At 38.1% G+C, this 24,347-nt stretch overlaps 1 protein-coding gene across 1 annotated transcript; it reads right to left on the bottom strand.

Moving 5' to 3' along the window:
• Positions 1–358: 358 nt before the first annotated feature.
• Positions 359–17,265, bottom strand: csnk2a4 (casein kinase 2, alpha 4 polypeptide). The gene is made up of 13 exons (XM_056252449.1): positions 17,055–17,265; positions 13,896–14,100; positions 10,311–10,422; positions 8,863–8,964; positions 8,682–8,732; positions 8,536–8,595; positions 8,323–8,406; positions 5,337–5,447; positions 4,886–4,987; positions 3,485–3,585; positions 3,239–3,387; positions 3,036–3,125; positions 359–1,241 (listed from the first exon to the last, which is right to left on the bottom strand). Exons 2-13 carry the CDS (start codon positions 13,994–13,996, stop codon positions 1,126–1,128), a joined length of 1,179 nt encoding a protein of 392 aa, XP_056108424.1. The 5' UTR covers positions 13,997–14,100; positions 17,055–17,265; the 3' UTR covers positions 359–1,125.
• Between the last annotated feature and the right edge of the window lie 7,082 nt (positions 17,266–24,347).

Here is a 24,347-nt window from a genome sequence, read left to right on the forward strand (position 1 = left end):
TAAAGTTTTAAATATGAATATTTTTCTTACACAAACGCTTCGCTTCAGAAGGACTTTATTAACCCGCCAGAGCCATGTGGAGCATTTTTATGATCGATAGATGCACTTTTATGATGGATAGATGCACTTTTATGATGGATAGATGCACTTTTATGATGGATAGATGCACTTTTATGATGGAGAGATGCACTTTTATGATGGATAGATGCACTTTAATGATGGATAGATGCACTTTTATGATGGATAGATGCACTTTTATGATGGATAGATGCACTTTTATGATGGAGAGATGCACTTTTATGATGGATAGATGCACTTTAATGATGGATAGATGCACTTTTATGGATAGATGCACTTTTATGATGGATAGATGCACTTTTATGATGGATAGATGCACTTTTATGATGGATAAATGCACTTTTATGATGGATAGATGCACTTTTATGGATAGATGCACTTTTATGATGGATAGATGCACTTTTATGATGGATAGATGCACTTTTATGATGGATAGATGCACTTTAATGATCGATAGATGCACTTTTATGATAGATAGATGCACTTTTATGATGGATAGATGCACTTTTATGATGGATAGATGTACTTTTATGATCGATAAATGCACTTTTATGATCGATAGATGCACTTTTATGATGGATAGATGCACTTTTATGATCGATAGATGCACTTTTATGATGGATAGATGAACTTTTATGATCGATAGATGCACGTTTATCATGGATAGATGCACTTTTATGATGGATAGATGCACTTTTATGATGGATAGATGCACTTTTATGATGGATAGATGCACTTTTATGGACCTCGAAACAAAAACAACAATTCACTGCCATTATAAAGCTTGGAAGAGCTATTTTTTTTATATAACTCTGATTGTATTCGTGTGAAAGAAGAATGTCATATACACCTAGGATGACTTGAGGTTGAGTTAATCATGGGTATATTTTAATTTTTGGGTGAACTATCCCTGTAAGGTGAACGTCTCATGATGAAGTGCATTCAGTTTCAGATGAACTCATGCTACTGTGAGTGTGGGGTGATGAAGAGCTCTATATAACAGTCCCAGGATCAGTCAGGTTGTGTGTGTGTGTGTGTGTGTGGACGTCACTGAGCGGCTCCTGTGGCTGCAGGCACTGAAGTGTTGAGGCTGCTGGGGGCCATGAGGACGGGAGAGCCGGTCAGGGGCCCGAGAGCTGTGGAGGCTGGAAGAGCAGCGATTCCTGATCAAACAGAGAAGAAAAGAGGAATCTCAAACTCTCCAGCGACACCAGCTGTACTGTGAGCTTTCTTCACATTTTAGACTTCCCTAGTGAAAAATAAATATACTAAAATATATTTGAAATACATTTGTTTTATGCACTTAATATAAATATCCTGCAATTGTACTTTTAGTATGCTAAATTCATATACTTAAAGTGCTAAATTGGAACAATTAATTTTGTTCTTAATGCACTAGTTATCAAGAAATAGTGCTGAGGTCCAACTAAAGATATACTGAAGTATATTTGATTGTGCTGAAGTGGAACTATTGCAATTAAACTTTAGGTACACTTTAAATATCTTACATTTAAAGACTGATATTATACAAACATCATACTATCCTTGCTAATAGTGATAATAGTCTTCTTTACTGCAACTTTTGACCAATTTTGATGCATCCATCCCTTTTTATTTTATATATATATATATATATAATTTTAAATGTTTAATAATTAAATAAATAAATGGGTAACACTTTATTTTAAGGTGCTTGTAATAAGCAGTAATTAACAGTTAATAAGACACTTATAAGACCTTATAAGATGCATATAAGATTCATATAAGATGCATATAAGCATTAACTACTTCATATAAGGGTTAATTAAAGGTCCAGGCCCTGAAGAGATCAGGGAAACTACTCCCTCTTGGGAAGGTCAATTTTTAAGGGACTGGGAGTTTGTTCGGCTGTTCTAAAAGTGCAATGTATTGATACTTGAGAAATTTATTATTTAATTTAATTGATTTATTATCATTAGTTAATGCTTATATGCATCTTATAAGGTCTTATAAGTGTCTTATTAACTGTTAATTACTGCTTATTACAAGCACCTTAAAATAAAGTGTTACCAATAAAGGTTATATATATACTGTATATATGTAAATTCATGCCCCGGTTATACTTAATGTTGTCACATATTTCTGGTTAAGTAAGTATTACATAAAGAAAAGAGACGAATACTAACTCTATGAACATGGAGAACAGTGATAGATGGATCTTTACGCTGAGGAGAAAATCCAACACACCTTTGAGGGGACCAAGACAAACATGATTATGTATTTCTGCTCCGCAACACTGGACATCAACCGCTAATACCTTTACTGTCTACTTTTTATGTATAACAGTTCTACCTAATCATGTATTAGACTGGTTTGTTGTTGTGTAAACTTACCCTTAAAGTACGATTAAATCTGCTTATAATTTTTTTATTCGGTACAAAATCATTATTCTGTTGTTACTTTGATTCCTTGTGCTTAAAGAATTAAAATTTTCTGAAAATTAGATAATATTCATAATAAACATATTAGCATGGGCCATTTTCACAGACTGTGAAGACGCATTTTAACGGTCACCAGCATCATAAATCCTGCTTTTTTAATTTATTTGAGATTTTCATTAAAAAAACTGTTAATTAATAACACTATAGTTTATATTACCTTTGCATCATAACAAGAAACTAGTTAGCTCGCAGTGAGGGTGTTTCTAATAGCGGCTGTGGGAGTGACAGTCTTTCTCTTCTCTGACTGCCGTTATCAATCTCTCTCTATTTTTTTCCTCTTTTTGAAAGTTGTGAAAACACTATTGTGGAGTTTTTCTTTTGCTATTTGTGCAAATGGGAACGCAAAAAATATATTTAATGTATCCTCTCATTGAAGTTTACCCAACTATGACGACTTCCGCCTCTGAGAAACCTGGAAATGTGAAAAGGGTCCATTATCATTGTAATGATTTTAAATGATGTGTAGAGTTAATTCACCTGTTATCATCGTGGCAGTGCTCACTGCGGTGTTCGCCGTCGGCACATTCGTGGATCCTGCCATGCGAGACTGGTCTTTCACAACAGGGACTAAGGCAAGGGGCAAGATGTTAGAATTAATAAAAAAATCCATTTAAAAGTTCTCTTACTAGTAATTCAATAGCTCAATTTATGCACTACTGTAATAACTCCGACGCTCTCACAGAAGTAGGCATGATCCATGGCCTCTCTCGCAGTCAGTCTGGTCTGATGGTCGTAACGCAACAACTTGTCCAGAAAGTCAAGAGCTTCAGGACTGACCAAGTGTTGGTTTTCACTGTGAACGAACCGCTCCCATCGCTTACGGGAATGTCTAACGTGAAGCAGATGTAAATCAGATTCAATTCACGTAAAGAAGGCCATGCTAACAATTGCAGGTTATGAATGAAAGAGGCGTAACGATGGATCACCTTCCCAGAATGTCATTAAATCGAGGCTCCAGCTCAATGTTGTATTTATCAATGCAATCATAAAGATCTTCTGTTCCAAGAACTTTGGCAATTCTCACCAGCTTTGAAGAAATGGGAACATACAGGAACACTGTAATTAATTCAGTCAACACAATGATTACAAACAGAATGACAAAAGTAACGACCAACCACTGTATTCGTTTATGTTACAGAGTATTTAGAGGTTCTTGCACTTACATATTGTTATTGCTCTGATTATATTAATTAATATTAACAATATGTGCATAACAACAAAGACACTGTAACAGTATGAGATTATTCTTCTGAGTATGACTTTACTCAAGACTGGAATTCACAACACAACTTATGGAAATCGCAACAGATTTTCAAACACTATGGATCATACACTTGCAGACTTTGCAAATGGTTACAGAGAAAAACTGGGCATCATACGCTAAAGGGCTTCCACACTTGAACATGCTAACCCATGGATCATTCTAAACCCCAGGTAAACAAGTAATCCTGGGGTTATCTTGCTTCATGGTTCACATTGCTCATAATTTAACCGGGTGGTCTGGGTGAATACTCGATTCTGATTGGCTGCAGGGTGTCCATTAAAAAGTGATAGAGGACACCTAGTAAAGGAGTTCTGGTGAAACTGACTGTTTACCGTTCGAAATTAATAAATAAATGCGCTGCTACATCAGCAGTGAGTAACCATAGCAACAGGCAGTCAAAGTATCCGTTTACAATTTATTCTATCAAAACAAACATCTAGTTAGCCGTTATACTATGCCTACCTGTGTGTTTTAATTATAGGTTAAAAAAAAAAACGAAAGTGTAACGCCCATGGCTAGACAAGCCTAACTTACATGGAAAAAAAAATACGTGAACTTTCTGGCTCGTAAGTTAGCTAAACTGAAGGGGTCTACGAGCTGAGCGGACTATAATATCTCCGGTTGCTAAATAAACCGTCAGGCGTAACCAGGGAAACCAAGTTATTGTTTGTAAAAACGTTAGATTTCGATTGGAAAACTAATTACAATATAAACTAATGTTTTAAAAATGTGTTATTTGACAAGTGACCATGGTATAAGCGGGTCAATGCCCGACGAGGTGTCCGTTGTCATGTATTAATGGACTTCGGCGGAGGCAACCGTCCGACGCGCACGCCCATCGCCGTCCTTCATTAATACCTGACAATGGACACCTCGTCGGGTATTAACCCTTACTTAATAGCCTGTCCCGATTTTGCTGAGATTGACGCGTTCCTGGGTCAACCTATTTTGTGGGTCAACATATTTTTTTGTGGAAATCAACATCACGCCACCAGTGCTGTGATTGGGCTTAATTCAGCTGTCACTTGACCTACCCATCTATCAAGTCCCTGATGATATTCACCTGGTCGTAGTTATCATGTCCATGGAAAAATGGCTCCTTTCTAAAGATCATACTGGCCAGCATACAGCCAAGACTCCACATATCAAGACTGTAGTCATACATCTGGAATGACAGAAGAGAAGTGTTTTTAGGTTTTTAAAAGCTGCCTTTGACTGCAATTTTTATAGAGCTTTATTAACTTTTTTTTGGCCATGCTCTGCAGTCAAAGTCTAAAGAGAACATATGGGTAACCATCCTCAGAAGATAAACTGTTTTAAAAGGTTGAAAGTCTTGGCAGGGCGGTGACTAATAAACACTAGACCTTTCTAGATGCCCTTAGTAAAAACAATTCCAAACTGTACCAGATAGTGTTGTGTCAAATATTATTACAGAATGGTGAAACTAACAACAAAATACAACACATTTTCCTCAGTTGGACATTGTTATACGCACATGTGGTAATAAGTCTGACCTGGTAATCGATCAGTAGTTCTGGGCCTTTGAAGTAGCGAGAGGCGACTCTGATGTTGTACTCCTGTCCTGGGTGATAGAATTCAGCCAGTCCCCAGTCAATAAGACGCAACTGAAACACCACAGCATTCAATGGTCATTTGACATCTATCTATCTATCTATCTATCTATCTATCTATCTATCTATCTATCTATCTATCTATCTATCTATCTATCTATCTATCTATCTATCTATCTATCTATCGATGATGTATATATGACTAATGATACATGGACTTCTATGGAAGCTTGTTTCCACGACGGAATAAAAAAATAAGAGTTGCGAGAAAAAAAGTCAGAATTGCAAGATATAAAGTCAGAGTTGCAAGAAAAAAAGTCAGAATTGAAACATATAAGCTCTCAATAGAGAGAAATAACGCCAGAATTGCGACATATAAACTCGAAATAGCAAGAAATAAAGCCAGAATTGCGAGATATAAACTTGCAGTTGCGAGAAATAAAGCCAGAATTGCAAGATATAAAGTCACCTACGAGAAAAAAAGTCTGAATTGCGAGATATAAACTCGAAATAGTGAAAAATAAGGTCAGAATTGAAACATATAAGCTCTCAATAGCGAGAAATAACGCCAGAATTGCGACATACTGTATAAACCCGAAATAGCAAGAAATAAAGCCAGAATTGCGACATACTGTATAAACTCGCAATAGCGAGAACTAAAGCAAGAATTGCGAGATATAAACTTGCAATAGGGAGAAATAAAGTCAGAATTGCTAAATATAAACTCACAATAGCGAGAAATAAAGTCAGAATTGCGAGATATAAACTTGCAGTTGCGAGAAAAAAGTTCAGAATTGTGAGATAAAAAACACGCAATAGCTAGAAATAAAACCAGAATTGCAAGATATAAACTTGCAATTATGAAAAATAAAGCCAGAATTGCGAGATATAAACTTGCAATAGCGAGAAATAAAACCAGAATTGCGACATATAAACCCGAAATAGCAAGAAATAAAGCCAGAATTGCGACATACTGTGTAAACTCGCAATAGCGAGAACTAAAGCAAGAATTGCGAGATATAAACTTGCAATAGGGAGAAATAAAGTAAGAATTGCTAAATATAAACTCACAATAGCGAGAAATAAAGTCAGAATTGCGAGATATAAACTTGCAGTTGCGAGAAAAAAGTTCCGAATTGTGAGATATAAAAACACGCAATAGCTAGAAATAAAACCAGAATTGCAAGATATAAACTTGCAATTATGAAAAATAAAGCCAGAATTGCGAGATATAAACTTGTAATTGCGAGAAATAAAGCCAGAATTGCGAGATATAAATTTGCAGTTGCGAGAAATAAAGCCAGAATTGCAAGATATAAAGTCAGTTGCGAGAAAAAAAAAGTCTGAATTGCGAGATATAAACTCGAAATAGTGAAAAATAAGGTCAGAATTGAAACATATAAGCTCTCAATAGCGAGAAATAACGCCAGAATTGCGACATATAAACCCGAAATAGCAAGAAATAAAGCCAGAATTGCGACATACTGTATAAACTCGCAATAGCGAGAACTAAAGCAAGAATTGCGAGATATAAACTTGCAATAGGGAGAAATAAAGTCAGAATTGCTAAATATAAACTCACAATAGCGAGAAATAAAGTCAGAATTGCGAGATATAAACTTGCAGTTGCGAGAAAAAAATTCAGAATTGTGAGATATAAACACGCAATAGCTAGAAATAAAACCAGAATTGCAAGATATAAACTTGCAATTATGAAAAATAAAGCCAGAATTGTGAGATATAAACTTGTAATTGCGAGAAATAAAGCCAGAATTGCGAGATATAAACTTGCAGTTGCGAGAAATAAAGCCAGAATTGCGAGATATAAACTCGAAATAGTGAAAAATAAGGTCAGAATTGAAACATATAAGCTCTCAATAGCGAGAAATAACGCCAGAATTGCGACATATTTATTTATTTATTTTATTTAACCTTTATTTATCCAGGTAAACTGTTTGAGAACCACTTCTCATTTACAAACATGACCTGGCCAAGAGGCTACAGGAATAAATAAGAACATACTGTACAGCTGTACATAGTCAAACACATAACACATAGAACAAGTAACTAAATTAAAAAAAGATAGACAACAAAGGGGAAAAAGAAAAGGAATAGAGTGCTTAAATATGTGTGTATAAATATGGTTCATGATTGTCAGCAGGAACAAGAGTCAACTATGTAATTTTCGAGCTTTTGCTTAAAGATGGAGATTGGGATCAGAGATGTAAGTTTCAGGGTATTTTGTAGTATGTTCCAGTCATATACTGATATAAACCCGAAATAGCAAGAAATAAAGCCAGAATTGCGACATACTGTATAAACTCGCAATAGCGAGAACTAAAGCAAGAATTGCGAGATATAAACTTGCAATAGGGAGAAATAAAGTCAGAATTGCTAAATATAAACTCACAATAGCGAGAAATAAAGTCAGAATTGCGAGATATAAACTTGCAGTTGCGAGAAAAAAGTTCAGAATTGTGAGATATAAACACGCAATAGCTAGAAATAAAACCAGAATTGCAAGATATAAACTTGCAATTATGAAAAATAAAGCCAGAATTGCGAGATATAAACTTGTAATTATGAAAAATAAAGCCAGAATTGCGAGATATAAACTTGCAATAGCGAGAAATAAAGGCAGAATTGCGAGATATTAATACAATTTGCGAAAAAAAAGTAGCATTTTTTTCGTGGTGGAAAAAAGCTTACATAACCTTCAAACTCAAGTGGCTTAGTGTTCAAATATTTTATATTTACAAATTTATACATTCGACTTTTCTTTTTTAGTATTATATTGCGTTATCTTGTACTTTAATTGTTTCTAATGTAACTCCAAAAATCAATGGTGTTGTCGCATCTTGTCTGAATATGCATATTATAAACCAATGCTGTGTTGACATGGTTTATTTTAAAAGTCAACATGGGTTACCTTTCTGTGCTCATGATCAATCATGATGTTGTGTGGTTTGACGTCTCTGTGCATAATGCCCATACTGTGACAGAAATCCAATGCCTAGAGACACATACAAACATGACATCATATTAAAACCTCCAGAGCCATTTCAGGAATCAAAATTATACACAGGAAGGACAATACAAAAACAATATACTTGATGCAAACACTTGTGGAGGTATCTCTCACCTTCAGAATCTCAAACATGTAGAAGCGAATGTCATAGTCTGTCAGTGTCTGATACAGTTGCTGATAAAAACAAGCACAAAAGGAACTGATTACATAGGGGTTGTGCTGTTGTAGATTACTAATACAATATTGAGATTGAGATTTACCTTAAAGTCTGTGTTGTTCACATGTTCAAAAACTAAGGCAGGTGTTCTGGACTGCAATGTGTAAACGGGTTTTATTTGCTTAAGTAACATCTCAACAAAATAAATACTCAAAAGTCGGCATAGTATAATTCGATTGTTGTATTACGAATATCACACACAAGCAAGCGTTCTGAACACTGACCACAGGGTCTTTGACGATGTCGAGGAGAGAGATGATATTTGGACCTCCTCGAAGGTTCTCAAGAATCGTTATTTCACGCTTTATCTTCTTCTTCTTCACAGGCTAAAAAAAAGAGAATTATCAATGATCACAATAGAATAAAAATTGACATCAAGTATGTGTCGTCATCACATCAAAGCATTAAAGGGGTCATATAATGCCATTTTTGTACAAGCTAGTATGATTCTTTAGGGTCTAAATTAAAAGTTTGTAATATACTTTAATTACAAATTCTCATTAGTATTGTAAGAAAACACTTATTTTACCTGGTCAAAAACAGCTCTGTTTTCAGCACGCCGTTTCAGTGCATATGCCTTTAAATGATAATGAGCTTTGCTGACTCCGCCTCTCTGTTCTGTGCGTACACCGTTTGTAACTCAATAACACAATAACCATAACGCGTTGTTCAGTAGAAACGTGGGATTATGCATTATATTGAGAACGTCGTACATAGAAAACATGCCGTAATGTACCCTGAGTGTAAACCTTAGACGCATTCATTGTGAAGCGTGCAGCTAGCGATTTGCAAAGATTAATATAAATATTAATATAAAGTTTAATAAAACGTTACACTCACTTCAGTTGTTCTAGAGGTTCAGCAGGAACACGAATATCTGGTACCGATCCTTTATTCATGAGCAGCTTCTTAGCGAATCCAGCTTTATACTGACCCTCGTTTATAAAGCAGTCTGGTGTGTGAAATGATTCGCGCAAACATGAAAGCATTGACGTTGCTCGTGGGGAATATTCCCTTCGAAAACAAACTCAGCCACTGCGTCTTCAGCGGTTCGGATTTAGGAACATTAAAATGACTGTGTTCGTTATTACACCCAAGAACAGAACACCACAATCGCTTAGACACCATTCTGCTCATAGACAGTGCTCCGGCACATCAACAATGACCGCGCCGGTCCGCGCAGACTATGATTGACAGCTGGCTCACGAGCGAGGGCGGGTCTGTGTTGAAACGATGCTGTCAATCAACAATCGTGGGAGGGGCTTCCGACCGTGTGACGTCACAAAATCGAACGGCTCAATTTGAGGCAGGGGAAAACATAAGGAGATTAAAACAAAAACACCGGATGGATTTTTATCATTTTATGATGGTTGTGTACAGGCACTGCCAACACACATTTCAGTACAATCAACTTGTAAAAGTGCATGTACCATTATATGACCCCTTTAAAAAAAGAGAGAAAAGTTGGTTTATATGTGTATCCTTTTGACACCTTAGTCTGTGTGTGCAACAATATGTTATATTATAACATATGCTCTAATAACTGGATAGGTGTATACACCAATATGCCACATTATTAATATCTGAGAATAGCGTGGCTTCAAAAGCCTTCATTTTTGTAATCGCATCATCCATTTTCGTTAACCACAGAATCAGGAGGAGTTGTTCTTACCTTTAGTATCTTCACCACTACTTTCTCATTGTTGGTGATGTTGATTGCTTCAAACACTTCACTGTACTTTCCTCTGCCTAACTTGCGGACCAGTTGAAAATCATCTTGATTGCTGCATGGGAAATATTATATTCAAATCCTATTTTTTGAAGGTCATTAAATTCATTTGAGCATAACTAATATATGAAAATAAAGAGTCTCTGAGATCAAAACTAAAGTCAAAAGAGCTCTTCTAAAAGCAGAGCAGAGCAGGGCTGAACCACAGCGAGAGCGGCAGAAGCATTTAATCAATAAACTGAAGAGGAAAAACAAAAGCCCCTGATAACGGCCCTGTTTCCGGTACAATCTGGGGAATCTAGGGGAACATTTAACAACTCAAAGTCTCAAAACACAACATGAACTTAAGAAGTCATGCAAACTGATTGTGTTTGCCACTGCAATCTTGCATTTATGTTCCTCAAACAAATAATAAAAAACGATACCTTTATATACAATATGGACAAGGAGGAACATTATATTGTGCGTGTGTCTATTATTAAGGTTTAAAAAAGTTATTATATAAAAATAAAATATATACAAGTGTGTGCACCAAATGAGAGTAAAAATCTGCATTGTTGAGTATATGAGATGGTGTCAATAGCCAGTTGGTCTATAATATTTTTATGAATTCTAGCAATGCAATGTTGTGAGGACGTGAACATGAAAAAACGTGAAGCTCGGGCCAGTCAATAAAGTTTAAGCCTTGCCAATTGAAATTTTCAAGCGCAAGAAGACGCGAAAGGGAACTCGTTCTTCTCTCACTGTGTGGGAAGTTTTCTGTGCGCAAACATCCGAAGCACGCACGCAGAAATCCACGTCTCAGACAGCGCGCGGAAACTGAATCCAACTCTTTCACGTCTTCTTGCGCTTGAAAATGGCCGTATTGGCGAGTATCCTCTCAAACATAGTCAGTTATGTCTTAAGTGCACATAAACAGTTGAGAAAGAAAATGCATGTGTAACAGGAACATGCATTCGGTCTTAAAGTGACAGCAGCCTAATATAAACCTGCTGCTGTCTGTCATTAAGGCGAGACACGTCAGGCGATTTTTCATGCAGTGATCAGTTTTGAGATTTTGGGCTAGTTTACTCCTTCAATATGTGTTCTTTCAAGCGGCTATAAAGAAAACGTTGAAAATATACACTAAGATTAGGGCTGTGCGATATGACGATATATATCGGATGGACGATATAAAAAGCCTATCGTTTCATATTATGCCATATCGTTTATATCGTGGTGTCGCAAAAAAACATTGTTTACGGCAAAAATTTGGATGACTGCAATCTTTCACGCCACATGGGGATGCAGGCAGAAACGTGAATAACAGCATGAATGAAGGGGTGACAGAACCGGGTGTTTCCGAGCAGGAGAAGAACCAGCCAGAACAAACCGAGGAGCTCGTTCCTAAACGAGGGGCTAGATGGTTTGGTTAACTTTCTATTTGTTGTATTGACCATTTTAGGGTGGTTTGGATAAATAAACGCCAGTCTCAAATAGAGGCCTGGTCTGTTTTTTAGTTTCGGTTTGTATTTAATCTTCTAAAACCCGTCAGATCGTCTGTTTAAACCAGTTCTGTGGTGCAGATTGCGCGCATCTGGGCGGAGTTGTTAGCGCAAGCAGAGTTAGCGGAGGCCGGAGAGAGAAGGAGATCGTTTTACAGGGTATAGCCTTCATTCTTTCTTGTTGATGTGTTTCGGGCAACAAGTTCATAGGCTCGATGGATATTACCAGTAATGTATTGTTCAGCCCATGGCTGTCACTTCGTTTCGTTTTTTTTTAATTCTGCCAATAATCTAAAAGCTATGGTTATATTAAATGTACAATTATCGTTATGTATATACTGACTTCACCCTGTGCTGCAACATACATTTAGTTGTACATTCATTTACAGAAATCAGCTGGTTGAATTCAAATTGATGCTGTTATCGGATTTTCAGGTGATATTCCCAATTCATTCAGTTAACGGACGCTCTGAGGTAAAGTGTTCAGACTGCAGACTAAGCAACGATTGTATTTAATTGTACAGTACTATCATAACATAGTACAGACATGATCTTAATTCCATAATGTCCTTAAACATAACAATTTGCTGGCCATAAACTGACAGCGCGCGTCCGGTGTGCGATACCTCAAGTTGCTATAGACACGGCGCGCGCGCTTCTCGTCCGGTGAGCGACCCCCTTTAGACATAATAAAGTAGCCTAGGCTAATTCTTAGATTAACGGATTTGTTAAACACATTTATAAATAAAACGTAATCTTCGTTATCTCTAGGCCTACACTAAATTAAAGGCCTGTCTCATAGACGCCTGCCTCAAATACAAGCCGGTGCAGTTCGGCGATTTGGGAAAATAAAAGCCCGGGCTATTATTTGATGTTTTACAGTATATCGTGATATATATCGTTATCGAGATATGAGATGACTTCTATCGTGATATGAGATTTTGGTCATATCGCCCAGCCCTAACTAAGATGTTTATTTTATTACATTTTGTTTACTTGCGCCAGGAAATTTCTCCCGAATTTACCAAGAAGTTAGCATTCCAACGCGGCATGCCGCGCTCTGTCTGTTTACTGAAGTCTGTCATGACCGGTATCATTGTAAAGCTCTGAGTCTCCTGCACAACGCTATGTAACCCAAATATGGGCATTTCCTTTCTATCAGTAACCAATCGTGAATGTCCAAAGGGTGATTTAAAGCTAATGACGACATCTCATTCGCTACTGCTTGGTTGTCATTCTCCAGTACAAACATCTAGCCTATGTAGCATCTATGTACACCAAACTTTCCAGTTATACACTTATTATAGCATTCTGAAGATATTTTCAGAGGGATTTGTTAATAAATCATTCCAGGCCTGATTTATGTGACATTTTAATAAAAAAAATATAGCGAAAATCGATTTTTTAAGGCTATGGAGAGTATATTTTGATTTCCTAGGTAATGAAATCCTGAAATCCCTCTGAACTTTTTTTTTCCATCTTGTGTGTAAACAAAATGAAAAAGAATTTTGCACCAGGCTTTATCATACTGTATGTTCAGATTTATCTACTGAAAATATATGCAAAATCGTGCATATTTAATTAGATAATGCCTAATTTGCATAATAAAACATACAAATTTCAAAAACTTGTAATATTTTTTTAATATACTTGTGTAAGTAATCAACTGAGGAAGTTTCATGGTGATATCTATTATTTTAAAATTTTACCCTATTCACCTGTAGTGTCTCGCCTTAATGTTAATCAAACAACAAAAGACAAAGAAAAATCACTCACCGCTCTGGACTGAATAACTTTTGCAACTTTAATAAGGATTAATCCATGTTTCATTTATACAGTGAAGACTATGCAGTGTTATTTTACATTTGACTGCTTTATTACATTTCTGTACCTAAAAATTGTGAATTTTCACTGGTATCTAAAATTTTGGTGTCATAACTGCCTGTTTTTGCAGTTTAAAATGTTCATGGCCGGTAAATTTTCTTAAGTCGCCGTCCATTATTTAAAAATAAGTAATTATATAATTTAAGTAATACATACATACCCCCACTCAATAAGATGTGATTCATAGTCCCAGTATTCTCTGGGCCGGTGTGTGTTCACCTCAGTGTAGACTCTGGCACGACTCGGCACAGGTCCTGACATGACACACAGTTTGACACTGCGTTTATGCTGCGAATTAAAAATCAGATGGGAAAACACAAGCTGTCTTGCTGACGGCCACAGAAGATGGAAGCACCTCTGGATGGCTGTGGGAGAAAAATAAATAAAGTGGGAAAATCTGTGACTTTGTTAGGATGATACTATTTAAGATTATACAGTATTTATGATAACGAATTATGATCTGTCATGATTCTGCCCTCTTGCCCTTGATTTTCCCTAGTCGTGAGGCAGGATCATGACAGAATCATGTTTTGTGTGCATGCACATGGCTTAGTGTTCGGCCATGTGCTTGTGTTGTCTCGTTATGTTACTCCGCCCCCTTGTTACCCTCGTCTTGTCATTATTGTCTAGTCAGTTTCACCTGTCCTCGTCATTAGTGTTCCCTATTTAATCCCCTTGTGTTTGCTGTCTTGTGCCGGTTCATTGTTTGATGTTGAGAGATACTTTGTGTGTGTTCAAACCGTGAGTTACTTGTTGGAAGTCTTGTTAAGAGAAGTGTTTGTTCCTGTCTTAGTTGTTTGTTTATTGTCAGAGTCTTAGTCTATCCTGTCTTGTTTTGCCCCATCGTGGGTTTTGTTTTCTGTTTTGTCTTTAATAAACCCCTTGTTTAAGTTATCTGCTGTCTGCTATTGGGTTCATCTGCTATCCTCATAACATGATCACCATGAAGAGTTTGAGATATTTTGAACTTTGGAACTAGTTTGAGAACTTAGTCTTAAAAAAACAACAAAAATCAAAGCAACAGTTCTCCTGTATGACCTTTTTGTGGAACATAAATTATAATCATAATCACAAACACAAAAAAGTGTTTTAGTTACCAACATTCTTCAAAATTTCAGTTTTTTTTGTGTTCTGCAGAAGAAAGAAAGTCAAACAGGTTTTTTTAATAAAGAAAAGGAGACCCAGCTGACATCATCAGCTATAGCAGACTTGTTCAGTTTAAAACATTAAAATGAGCTAAAGTAACATAATTTTGGAACATCTTGTCACAACTTAATTTTATCGTGTTCAATCGACCTAATTTATTTAAATTAAAACTGAAGTTTACTTAATCCATTTGTGTTGGAACTACATGAGTTTTTGGTTTTTGTTGACATAACATAACTAAGGGGGCAGTGGATCTGTGGTTCCCATCATGCTTGGCAAGGGAATAAAGTGTTATTGTTTTTCAGTAAAGGGAACGACAGGTTAGTGATTAATGTTCCGTTATGTTGTAGATTTAGAAGAGTTTCTGTAATGTGTTTGAATTTTATGGTGAACCTGGTGCTCAAGAGTGGAGGTGTTTTGAATAGGAACAATTGTGATTTGATCAACTTTGTTCAATTATTCCTATGTTTTGCTAAAAATGATGTTTAGCGCTTGTTGCCTTACAATTTTTTTACTAGAGCGAACATTATGTACCATTTTAACTCGAGAAAATGTAATTATTTATTTAAATATATTTACTTGAATTTACATTCTGCAACCGATTAGATGTTAAACCAGCTTGCCATAGTATTATTAAGCTATTTCTAAATAAGAGAAATGGCATATGATTCAGTGGTTAAGAGATATTACGCATCAATGATCATGTGTTATAGCAGTAGGGCTGGGCGATATGACCAAAATCTCATATCACGATAGAAGTCATCTCATATCTCGATAACGATATATATCACGATATACTGTAAAACATCAAATAATAGCCCGGGCTTTTATTTTCCCAAATCGCCGAACTGCACCGGCTTGTATTTGAGGCAGGCGTCTATGAGACAGGCCTTTAATTTAGTGTAGGCCTAGAGATAACGAAGATTACGTTTTATTTATAAATGTGTTTAACAAATCCGTTAATCTAAGAATTAGCCTAGGCTACTTTATTATGTCTAAAGGGGGTCGCTCACCGGACGAGAAGCGCGCGCGCCGTGTCTATAGCAACTTGAGGTATCGCACACCGGACGCGCGCTGTCAGTTTATGGCCAGCAAATTGTTATGTTTAAGGACATTATGGAATTAAGATCATGTCTGTACTATGTTATGATAGTACTGTACAATTAAATACAATCGTTGCTTAGTCTGCAGTCTGAACACTTTACCTCAGAGCGTCCGTTAACTGAATGAATTGGGAATATCACCTGAAAATCCGATAACAGCATCAATTTGAATTCAACCAGCTGATTTCTGTAAATGAATGTACAACTAAATGTATGTTGCAGCACAGGGTGAAGTCAGTATATACATAACGATAATTGTACATTTAATATAACCATAGCTTTTAGATTATTGGCAGAATTAAAAAAAAACGAAACGAAGTGACAGCCATGGGCTGAACAATACATTACTGGTAATATCCATCGAGCCTATGAACTTGTTGCCCGAAACACATCAACAAGAAAGAATGAAGGCTATACCCTGTAAAACGATCTCCTTCTCTCTCCGGCCTCCGCTAACTCTGCTTGCGCTAACAACTCCGCCCAGATGCGCGCAATCTGCACCACAGAACTGGTTTAAACAGACGATCTGACGGGTTTTAGAAGATTAAATACAAACCGAAACTAAAAAACAGACCAGGCCTCTATTTGAGACTGGCGTTTATTTATCCAAACCACCCTAAAATGGTCAATACAACAAATAGAAAGTTAACCAAACCATCTAGCCCCTCGTTTAGGAACGAGCTCCTCGGTTTGTTCTGGCTGGTTCTTCTCCTGCTCGGAAACACCCGGTTCTGTCACCCCTTCATTCATGCTGTTATTCACGTTTCTGCCTGCATCCCCATGTGGCGTGAAAGATTGCAGTCATCCAAATTTTTGCCGTAAACAATGTTTTTTTGCGACACCACGATATAAACGATATGGCATAATATGAAACGATAGGCTTTTTATATCGTCCATCCGATATATATCGTCATATCGCACAGCCCTATATAGCAGTGATACAAACACATATCTTAAGCACAGTGTAATAAATGTGTGATGAGTTTTCCCTGCACAATACATGAGTAACTGCCGGCTCCCTCATCCCAGCACTAGTCTTCTTCAATATAGCATTACACAAACGCATTTACCTGGTCGATGATCGCAGTGCTGATGCGCTTATGTCCAGCCCGTCGTGGGGATAAATATCCTTATTTCATTGGGATATTGAGTCATTTCTGTCTCAGAGACTCAACATGGCTGTTTGGTTAAGAGCTGATGGGCTTTGAGAGCGCACGCGCCAAACACAACAGACAAATGCAATGCTGACTGACCTAGACTAACAAAACATACACATATTATGTTATCATATCAAGCAAGCATCGCTAGCAGCACCAATGGTTCGATTCCAAGGAATACAAACTGATTTAAAAAAATGTAGTCTAGATACCTTGAATGAAATTTAATACATTTGGATAAAATGCATTAAATAATAAAGAAAATGGATAAAAGCATCTGACACATTGATACATGTAAATCTTTAATCTCTTACGTGCACGTGCATACTAAAAAAATCACCATTGCATTTGTATGTCTCAAAGCCATATTGCACCGTGTTTTTTGGCACATAGCACAAGGTTTTATAATCAAAGTTTGGAAACAGCTGGAATAGCTGATTTTTTCAGAAATCATTCTAATATTCTGAAAAAGAAACATTTCTTCTTATTTTTAATGTTACCCTAGTAAAAAAAAAGAAGTATACTTTACTGTATTTGAAATATATTCCCCTTTTTCAATAGTGCATTGCAAATATACTAACAAAAATTGTACTATCTCTAGATATATTAAAAGTTTATTAGCATCATGTTTTTACCTATTTTCACAATACAACTTTTAACACACTTTAAAATAATTGTACTTTAGTATATTTTCTAAAAAAATATTTTAGAAAAATATACTTGAAGTGAAAATTCAATTTATTATTTAAAAGTGTATTTATTTGTACTTTATTAAAAATATATATTTTAGGTATATTTTAACTGTGTGCTGGAAATGATCATTGTAATGCACTGAAAGTAGGCCTATAGGCTACTTTCAAAATACACTATAGTATAGAACATTATTTTGTACAAAGTAGAGATAAATTTTATTTGTCTAATAATGTAGGCCTACATTTGTTATTGAAGACAAAGTTTGCAATATGTAGTATTTGGAATAAGCCAATTAAGCCATACTTTTTATTCGAATAACGAATCGTGCTTTTGAACCGGTTCTTTTTTAGTGAACCGACCGAAGGAACCAGTACACTAATCGGACTGAATCGTTCGAAACATTTCGTCTCTTGCGTCAGCGCTGATCCACAACTACTCACTTTTGGACATGCCTGACAGTCCCTCTGACTCGAAATAAACCAGTATCCCGGAGTACATTTTACTCCAGTAACTCCAACATGTTGTGCTGAGAGAAGTGATGAGCACGAGCAGCTGATGCGGAGCATGCGCGCACTAACGTTACCGAACATAACTTACAGGTAGGTTACAGCGTTTCTCAATCACCAGTGCTTACTATGGCGCTCGTTTTGTGTCCATTCTTTCCCATACTAACCAAGACGTGTTAACTTGCGTGTGTCGTGCGTGCGTGTGGAGTATGGAAGGCGATTATGAGGTGTGATTTGGGCACTTTTTGGCGATCTCTTATGGCGGTTACTTCGTGCCAAAATCATAATCGCTAATGCTGGGTACACACCAAAAGATAATCGGGCTGATTTTGGGCCGATTTCCCCCCATCTGACAATCCTAGCTATATCCCGTTTATCTTGATGGTTCTACAGATTATTTTATCAGATATTCCCTTGATGTGAGGTGTGTTAAAGGGATACTCCACCGTTTTTTTCATATGTTATTCCCTTAACTAAGACGAGTTGATACATACCTCTCTCGTCTCAGTGCGTGCACTAAATCGCTCTGTCTTGCGGCGAAACTTTTGATAGCACTTAGCTTAGCCCAGTTCATTCATTAGGATCCAAGCAGAGAAGCGACCAAACACCTCCACGTTTTCCCTATTTAAATGCAGTTACACGAGTAGTGTAACTCGACCAAGAATGGGGACACAAAATAAAACGTTGCGCTTTTCTAAGCGTGTAAAATGGATAACTATAATGTATGGCGGAATACCATAGCAAGTGCTTGGGAGCACTTCGACTCGGCGCAGTAATATCATCACTCTTGAAAAATCCTCTCCCCCCTCTCCCTCTCCAGAGTGATGATATTACTACGCCGAGTCGAAGTGCTTCCAAGCTCCCAACCCTGAGGACAAACGCCGGCCGCCGCACAAATGTCTTCAATTGGTATACCACTGGACCAGGCCCATGAAGAGGCCATGCCTCTCGTGGAATGAGCTCTAACACCTATGGGCCACTGGAAGCCCATAGATGCATAGGCTAAAGAGATAGCGTCTACTATCCATCGTGATAGTCTCTGCTTAGTGACCGGGAGCCCTTTGGTTTAGCCGCCGAAGCAAACGAAGAGCTGTTCCGACTGCACGTCTAGAATCACGTAGAGTAGAATCACGTAGAGTATAATCACGTCTCTATCGTCTTCTGATGGGGGAAGAGCCGATAGCGAAATGACCTGAGCTCTGAACAGAGTCGAGAGCACTTTGGGAACATAACCATGCCTTTAGTGTCGTTGGGCCCGAACTCAAGGTAGGAAGCGTTCATAGAGAGCGCTGGCAAATCACCCACTCGCTTGACCGATGCTAGGGCTAGCAGGAGTGCGGTCTTAAGCGAAAGAGGCTTCAGGTCAGCCGACTGAAACGACCGTGGAAAGGCCCCAGGCAGGTGTAGAAGAAGGCCGAGGCGAAGGTCGTTCCTTCCCAGTGATTGGCCGGCCACAGGGGCATGGAAGGCTGCTATGGCCGCCACATATACCTTGAGCGTGGAGGGGGTGTGACCCGCGTCCAATAGCTCTTGGACAAAGGAAAGTACCAGTGGCACTTCACTTGAATAGGGGTTGAGGTCCCGAGCTGCACACCAGCCGGGGAACACTGACCATTTAAGGCAGGGATGGGCAACTTCGGTCCTGGAGGGCCACTGTCCTACAGAGTTTAGCTTCAACCCTAATCAAACACACCTCAACAAGCTAATCAAGGTCTTCAGGATTACTAGAAAGTTACAGGCAGGTGATTTTTTCAGGGTTGGAGCTAAACTCTGTAGGACAGTGGCCCTCCAGGACCGAAGTTGCCCATCCCTGATTTAAGGGCATAGAGGCGCCTTGTTGATGGATACCCGTTGAGGGGCCATACATGGAGGGCCCACAAGTTGGGACGGGGATGCCAGATCGTCCCGTTCGCCTGCGTGAGGAGGTCCTCGGCGTTATTGGCCAAGGAGCTGTTTCTAGCAGCTGTGCCAACTCGGGGAACCAGTCCTGGGTCTTCCAGAGAGGGGCTATTAGGAGGACTGCACACTTGCTCTCCCTGATCCGCTCAGTGACCTGAGGGAGCATCGAGACCAGAGGGAATGCGTAATCTGCTTTTGAAAAAGAAGGCTGGGCAGTGAAAGTTGTCTTCTGAGGCGAAGAGGTCGACCTCTGCCCTGCCAAAGACACTCCAGATCAGATGTTCATCTGGGGGTGGAGAGACCTTTCCCCTGGGGGAATATTGTCTCGGGATAGCATATCCACACCCTGGTTCAGAATGCCTGGGTATGCCAGAATGCCTCTCAGCGAGCGCAGGTTGGTGTGTGCCTATAGAAGGAGGTGTTTCACCATGGTGTACAAGTTGCCCGACCTGAGACCGCCCTTGCGATTTATAAAGGACACCACTGACATGTTGTCCATCCAGACCAAGACATGGTGCCCTGCCAGGTTTGGGAGGAAGGCTTTTAGAGCCAGAAAAACCGCTCTCATTTCGAGGCAGTTGATATGTAGGCATTTCTCCGGGCTCGACCAGAGGCCGGAGACGGGCCTGCCCTCGAACAGAGCCCCCCAACCTAGGTTGGAGGTATCTGTTGAAATCACCCTTCTCCTCAAGACCACACCCATATTTACACCCGACTGGTACCAGTCGACGACTTTCCAAGGAGCCAGAGCTTTGATAGAGCCATGGTTCACTTTGATGCGTAAGTGGCCAGAATGCCACGCATGGGGCGGTATTCAGTATTCAGTACCCCTGAGCTGCAGGAGACGCATATGCAGTAGGCCCAGTTTGAGTACTGATGATGGTGAGGCTATAAGGCCCAGAACCCTCTGAAACGTCCTGAGGGGCTTGTAAAAGCCCGCCCTGAACGGAGCCACTAGCTGTTGAATGGAGAGAGCCACACTCTCTTTCGAATCGAGTCGATAACTGTTCCCAGGAAGGTTATACTTTGGCTGGGAGACGGTAAACTCTTGGAAAAGTTGATCCTGAGCCCAAGGCATTCCAAACGGCTGAGGAGCCAGGATCTATGAGTCAGTAATTCGGCCTCCGATTGGGCCAGAATGAGCAAATCATCGAGGTAGTTCAGAACGCGCATTCCCCGCTGTCTCAGGGGGGAAAAGGGCTGCGTCCATGCATTTCATAAATGTACGAGGTGCCAGGGACAGGCATTTAGGACTGTGTCTGAACTGGACTCTGCACAGGACTATGTATTGATAAGCCTGCCCCTCGAAGGCGAATCTCAAGAATGGCCTGTGATGGGGGGCTATCTGGATATGAAAGTAAGCATCTTTCAAATCCAACCTGATAGGTTTGCGCGCCTCAGCCGCTTCGTCATAGGTTCGTGCAGTTACCGCAGCACAGCCAATGAGTGCGCTAGTCAGCTCTGCTCTGTACAGCTGAACTGCGTTTAAAAATAAAGGCTTCAATTTTCTTGAGAAAAGGAGTTTTCCCATAAGCTAATAGCTACGCAAAACGAGAGACCGTTCTCGAAAGGGAACCGATGAGCTGGAGATACTGAGTATGCGTGATAGCACTGTCTCTAAACCGAACTTTCGTTCGGCCGAACGTATGCTGTGCTGATACATGAGCGAACTAAAATAATTGATTAAGAACAGTTTTTTTCACTGGTAAAACATCCGCGTTTGCACATCGTCTGTACAGGGTTCATTTGCAAAACGGAAATGTAAGAATATCCAAAATGATTATGATGATGATTACTATTATTTAACTACTGATGTTATGATTACAAATGCCTTTATCTGAATGAATTTTTATCCGCCGGAATGACAGAATTGATGTCATTACGTAAGGACGTAAAAGAACTGGTGAACTGGTTTTTTGAACCGGTTCATTGAAACGAACTGTCCGAAAGAAGCAGTTCGCGGAAAAGAACCTCACTTCCCATCTCACCTCACTTCCTGTCTAGCTACTGTCCTATCCTAATAAAAGGCGAAAACGGCAAAAGTATATTAATACACTCATGGCATACTGCTTATATGTTTCGAAGACACTCGTAATGAATTTTTAATGTAGGCTACTTGTAACAGAAATAAAGTACACTTTAATATCACTAATCAAGCATGTAATTAGTCCCTACACATGCATATAGGCCTACTTAAAGTGGGCTATACTAAGTATACTTGAAGTTGGTCCAATTTAGTAGACTAAATACACTTAAAGTTATGCTTTATTACAATTTAATTACAACTAAAATATACTTAGTGCAAAATGAGTTGTTTCAAAATAGCACACTTCAAGTTAACTAATCAACACACTGATAATTAGTCTTGTTGCAAGTATACTTACCATTTTTTTCCCCACCAGGGTAAACACAGCAAGCCTTTGCTAAATATAAGTATTATTTTCTTTTTTTAAATCTTACTTAACCCAAACTTTTGCATACCCGTGTATATTATTTCATTTTTTTCAACATTGATAATAATAATAAATGTTAGGATAATTTCTGAAGGATCATGTGACACTTAAAATTGGAGTAATGATGCTAAAAATTCAGCATTGATCACAGGAAAATTACATTTTGAAATATATTACAACAGAAAACAGTTCATTTAAATTGTAATATTATTTCACAGTATTGCTGTTTTTACTGTATTTTTGATCAAATTAATGCAGCCTTGGTGTGCATAAGAGACTACTTTCAAAGACATAAAAACCCCTTAATGTTTCCAAACTTTTGACGAGAAGTATATATATAATTGATTATAATACTTTGTGAATTCTGGTATACATTGGTCCACTTTTTGACTTATTTTGAAATGAAAATGTTGTGAAAGGGTGGCCCAATCAGCCTGAAGTCATGTCTTATGTGTGCAACTTTATATATAGCCTTTCAAAAGTGTTCAAAGTCTTGATTTTGTGAATGTGGTCACTTATCATCAAGGGATCCAGTGAAGGTCTGCTCTTTGAACACTTTCAGCAGTGAGTAAAATACAAAACCTGTGGTTACTTTTGTGTTGTGGTCAGTTGTGGCCACAAGTTTATATAGACGTTACCTTGCAAAAAATCTATAGTAATAATTAAAATAAATTATACTTACAATATCACTACCCTGAATAGGCTGTTTCACAAACACTAGACGCTGTCCACAAGACAAAATAACAGAATTTACTCAAATCAACTAGTTCAAAAATACAAATTCTTTAGGCCTATGCTTAATACTGAGTATGATCGACCAATGAATGTTTTTAGGAGTTGTAGACCAGTCTCTTGTTTGTCCTGACCAGTTAAACTGCTCACTGTTCTTCAGACAGATCCTCAAGCTCCACTCTTTGGTTTTCCAGCATCGTCTGCATATTTCAACCCTTTTCCAACAGTAGCTATATAAATGGTTGAGATACAGTTTTCACACAATTCAGTGACTCAAGAAGACAATATGATGCACATTAAAAGTCGGGGTGTGTAAATGTTTTGAACAGAATGATTGGTAAATTATTTTGTCCTCTGGAAAACATGTAACTAAAGGTGCCTTCTGAAGGGCAGTACTAAGTTACATAAGACCTGTTCAAAGATCTTTAATTTAGTACTGAATGCTTTAAAACTTTAGTATGCAGTATCCCCTGGCACTTAAAGGGATCATTCATCCAGAAATAATTGTTTTTTTCATAATTTACTCACCCTCAAGTTGTTCTAAGCCTATGAGTTTCTTCTGCTGAACACAAACGATATTTAAAGACTGTCGGGAAACAGTTGCTGGTCCCCATTGTATTTTTCTTCCACACTATGGAAGTCAATGGGGACCAACATTCTTCAAAATATCTTCTTTTGTGTTCAGCAGAAGAAATAAACCCATAAAGGTTTTAAAACAACATGTGGGTGAGTAAATGATGACAATTTTCATTTTGGGTGAACTATTCCTTTAATACAGCGTGTTGCTTTCACAGTCATGGATTATCCAGGCAACAACACTTTAAGACTTTTGAACTGTTTCATTTGTATAAATGCAGTTTTGCGGACTATAAACATCAGGTATGGAAATAGCTTATTTAGAGCAGTACCAAATAATAAAAATG

Source organism: Rhinichthys klamathensis, unplaced genomic scaffold (assembly GCF_029890125.1).
Source record: "Rhinichthys klamathensis goyatoka isolate OS25496 unplaced genomic scaffold, OSU_Roscu_1.1 h1tg000095l_1, whole genome shotgun sequence".
NCBI classification, from domain to species: Eukaryota; Metazoa; Chordata; class Actinopteri; order Cypriniformes; family Leuciscidae; genus Rhinichthys; species Rhinichthys klamathensis.

What these genes read in the sequence shown, in the direction of transcription:
- csnk2a4 (XM_056252449.1), bottom strand. Translation starts at nt 13,996, where the DNA reads ATGTCAGGACCTGTGCCGAGTCGTGCCAGAGTCTACACTGAGGTGAAC. An exon ending in TTGATCATGAGCACAGAAAG is followed by an intron (nt 5,448 to 8,322) that starts GTAACCCATGTT and finishes GTGGTGTTTCAG; the next exon opens with TTGCGTCTTATTGACTGGGG. An exon ending in CACTGCCACGATGATAACAG is followed by an intron (nt 1,242 to 3,035) that starts GTGAATTAACTC and finishes CTGTTTGATCAG; the next exon opens with GAATCGCTGCTCTTCCAGCC.